The sequence below is a fragment of the Eurypyga helias genome, unplaced genomic scaffold (assembly GCF_000690775.1).
Source record: "Eurypyga helias isolate BGI_N326 unplaced genomic scaffold, ASM69077v1 scaffold25080, whole genome shotgun sequence".
Classification (NCBI taxonomy): domain Eukaryota; kingdom Metazoa; phylum Chordata; class Aves; order Eurypygiformes; family Eurypygidae; genus Eurypyga; species Eurypyga helias.
In genome coordinates, this window is record NW_010225368.1 from 8,114 (window position 1) to 11,892 (window position 3,779).

General features: G+C 37.9%; 1 protein-coding gene across 1 annotated transcript; it reads right to left on the minus strand.

The window, feature by feature from the left end:
• Positions 1 to 657: 657 nt before the first annotated feature.
• On the minus strand, positions 658 to 3,495 carry SDF2L1 (stromal cell-derived factor 2-like 1; the record flags this gene model as incomplete). Its single annotated transcript, XM_010149323.1, has 2 exons — positions 658 to 1,329; positions 3,299 to 3,495. Coding segments are annotated over 2 exons (476 nt in total), but the record flags the coding sequence as incomplete, so codon positions are not given.
• Positions 3,496 to 3,779: the final 284 nt, after the last annotated feature.

Genomic DNA, 3,779 nt, shown 5'->3' on the forward strand with positions numbered 1-3,779 from the left:
ATTTCAAATAAACACATTCAAGAATTAGGGTTTTTTTCCTCTTGTCACAGAGGGAGAGGAACACAGAAATTCATAACTTGTTCAATGAAGATTCCTTGCTAGCACTCCAGAGCATACCATTCTGTCAAAAATCCGTGACCAAATCATTGTGTAAGACTTCTTTTTCTCTTCTTCTGGATTCACACAATACCCCACATGGGTATATGCCCCACTATTTATTCATCTGGATTCTGATATAGATCTCGCAGAGTGACATGCAAGCACAACATAAGTCAAATTCAACTGTTCCTTCACACCGCATGGAATTTTATAAAATTCTAATAATTAAACAAGCAGTAGCTTTCTGCACCAGTTTGCAGAGCAGAGCAGCCTTACTATTTGACCATTAGCAGCATCACCATCACCAGAAAATCTGAACTCCTGGGAGAAAGTTAAACAACTTTGTCTTCTTACTCCAGCATACACAATATTTTCAACTCTTCGGATGTAGTACACAATGAAACTCATGAAAGACATTCAAATTGATTTTCAAACGGACCGCATTTTTATTCCTGGATGGCTGAATACACTTCAAAAGATACCACATTTAAGAACTATTTTTCCCCTTCTAGACTTACTCCATCTCCTCATTAATATTCTCTCACTAAGAAGTAGAAATCAGTTTCCAAATATTTAATTACAACTGGAAAAAGATTACAAAAAACGAAGTTTTATTGTACTTGGGACTACAGAAATGTATTACTTCAGTTTTTCCATTTCCTTCTAATTCAAGAAAAAGTAACAAGCAAAACAAATGACAACAAAAACTAACAGATGTATGAACTAGTTTCGCCAATTAAGCTTGAAAATTCAGGATGGATTTTGCCAAATAGATTTCAACGGCTGAGCCTGGCAGACACCATTCCCCACAGAACTGCTGCATTCCTAGAATGAACTAATGCCCTTCAGTAACACAGAAAGTCAGTCACTTAGGCAAGGCAGGACTTATAAGAGACCATTAGCATCTCCGAACGTTGGAGCCAGCTGAAGCATTTTGGAACCTCTGTCAATTCAGAGCTCATCATGTTTTGCAGGGTCCATACTGGGTTTGATGAAGACACCCTCCATTGCTTTCCAGTAGTTGTGATGACTAGCAGTAGACATGCCATGAACTTCCCGTTGGCCTCTAATGGGATGGCCATACTGTTCCCCTGTTATTGAAAGGAACACCTCAGTTCCCACGTGTTTGAAGCGCACTGCATCCTCCCGCTCCCAGTAAGTCCCACTGCATTGCACAATCCATATATCGAGGTCATCTCCTTCACCATCATCACCAAAGGCACTCACTTCCTGTTAGAGACACAAACTTCCTGAAGTGAAAACGTAAGCAAACGCCTCCAATACACACACAAAACTATCAACCACAAAGTCAGCAGAGTTGAAAGCAAGGATGGAGAGGAAAGAAAAAGTGCTGTTGTATTGCTTGGTTATCAAATCCAGAAGCAGTAACTTTCTGCCACTACAATCTGAACACCAAGTGCCAACAAACTCCAACACGTATTCTGAGCAAAATGTGCCAACAAACCCCAACATACATTACAGAGACACGATAGAGGACTTGAGCACAGATCAGAACAATCCTTCAGAGAAAAGAAAAATCACAAGAAACAATACTAATGCCGAGCAAATTTTCCTCACTCAAAAAAAACTTATAACTGTAGACATTGCGTTTTGTAGTATGACCTTCTTCACAGTTACCATTGCAACAGGTCCTTTTCAGCACGCGTTTTTATCACAACACCCTGACGATTTAGCTTAGTCAGTAATCATATTCCTTTTTTATTACAATTGGGTCAACAACTATCCTGGTTTACAATTTTCTTCAGACAGACAGCTGAATTACTCTTTAAAAAAATAAATACAACCATTAAAACAAATAAATTCCTGCTAAAACAAAAGTTAAGAGATTAGATTCCATTATGCCCCCCCAAAATTCCAAGCATTTCCAGAAAGCGGACAGACTAAGCTTCAATTGTTTAGGACTTCAGACAGCCTTTAACTGTTAAAAATCTGAGAACTAGAAGTGATAAGCAATTTGAAAATAGAACCGCAATAGTTTGTACCTAGCAACCTAAAATTTTAGGGTCACATTAATTAAGTTTACGTAGTCCAAAAAGTGCAAAAGAGAACACATTATTTGAAAATCTAACTTTTGTTGAGAATAAGAAATAAAAGTTTGTGTCCATAACTACATCATATTTCAGTAATGTCATAAGTCAGAGTCCTGTCAATCTCTGGGAAGCCACACAAACTTTCCTTTCGCTTAGACACCGTGCAGACACATAGCAAACCCAAAGAAACACCATGAGAATTGCTGAACATTTTTACATTACTGACAGTGCTATACAAATTGTCTAACATGACAAATGAAAACTGGGGGAAGGTTTTCAAATCAATCTGTTGTTTAACTAATTTGTCTGAGATGCTATTTTCCCATCACTTCTTTTGTTTTAATAACCAGATCATCTAGATACACAAAACTGTATCTTATTGTTTCAGCCATTTTACTCATGGTAAAAGACAAACCTTTTTCACAAAAAGTCAGGTTTTCCAACCTTGAATATAATGACCTATCTACATAGCCTGAAGAAAGACTAAAATGACCACAAATGACAAACTCCCAACAAGGTTGCATTATTTTTTTAATCTTGGAGAAGCATTTGTTCAAGGACAAGAATGGGAACTAGTTAGAGCTAGAAACGACACTCTTCTAGATATGTACGAAATGATAAATAACTGTGAGAGCAGATTCATTTTTCCTGTGGAAGAACAGATAAATAAAAATAGTGAACTAAGATAAGAACAGCAAGAAGATGACTGAGACTAATAGACTGGATCACCACGAACTTGGATATAGGAATGCCATGTGTTCTAACACATGACTAGTTGCCTTGCTGTAGAGCAATATTCAGCATGTTGAGGGAGGTGCCCAGGCTCCTACACTTTGAAAGTGCTAAACATTTCAGAAGAGTCTTCCCAGTAGCAATGGTGCAGAATAAAAAATAAAAAAATTTTAAAAAAGCATATTTGTTAAAACTACTCTGAAATACTGACACTGATACATATTAAATTGTCAAGAACTTAAATACATCATTCCAAGATGCAGAAAAGCATAGACTCAAATTCTGGATATGCACAGACATGCTGCTTCTGGCAGCTGGTACCCAAGCCTTATTCTTCAAAACCATGAGAAACTGGAGAGATTGTTGTCAATAGCATGCATTATTTATACAAAAACTTAAGATTTAAAACAACTCACTTGGTTATTGGAGAGTGGTGACGGGAAGTGATGAGTGTGTAAATTTTTTCCTGTGTTGACATGGGTAAGTCGTACAGCTTGCCCACATTTCACCGGTGTCCCACGCTGGCAGCTGCCATCACTCCTCCCACGAATCCGCCAGTAACTGTTAGCATCATCTGAAGCTTCAACTCCTGTCACTGACTGTTGTCCACTTCCTGTTTGAACAGAATTAAATGGCAGGAGACTTACCCACTTCCCTGGTTCAAAAGGTCCTGAAAGAACTAAAGAAATTTGCTTTAACGCTCTTATGCCTTCATGTTTAAGAAGGATGTTTAATTCTCGCAGTGCATTTACTGACTGCAATGGGAATCTTTCAGACTGAAAAACACAGCATGTGTTACTAGAGAAAAGCTGTCAAAGTTCATGGTGGATACCTGAGAAGAAAATCTGATCCAAAACGGATATTATTCACACCATCCTGCCTTTCTCCAAAATACTG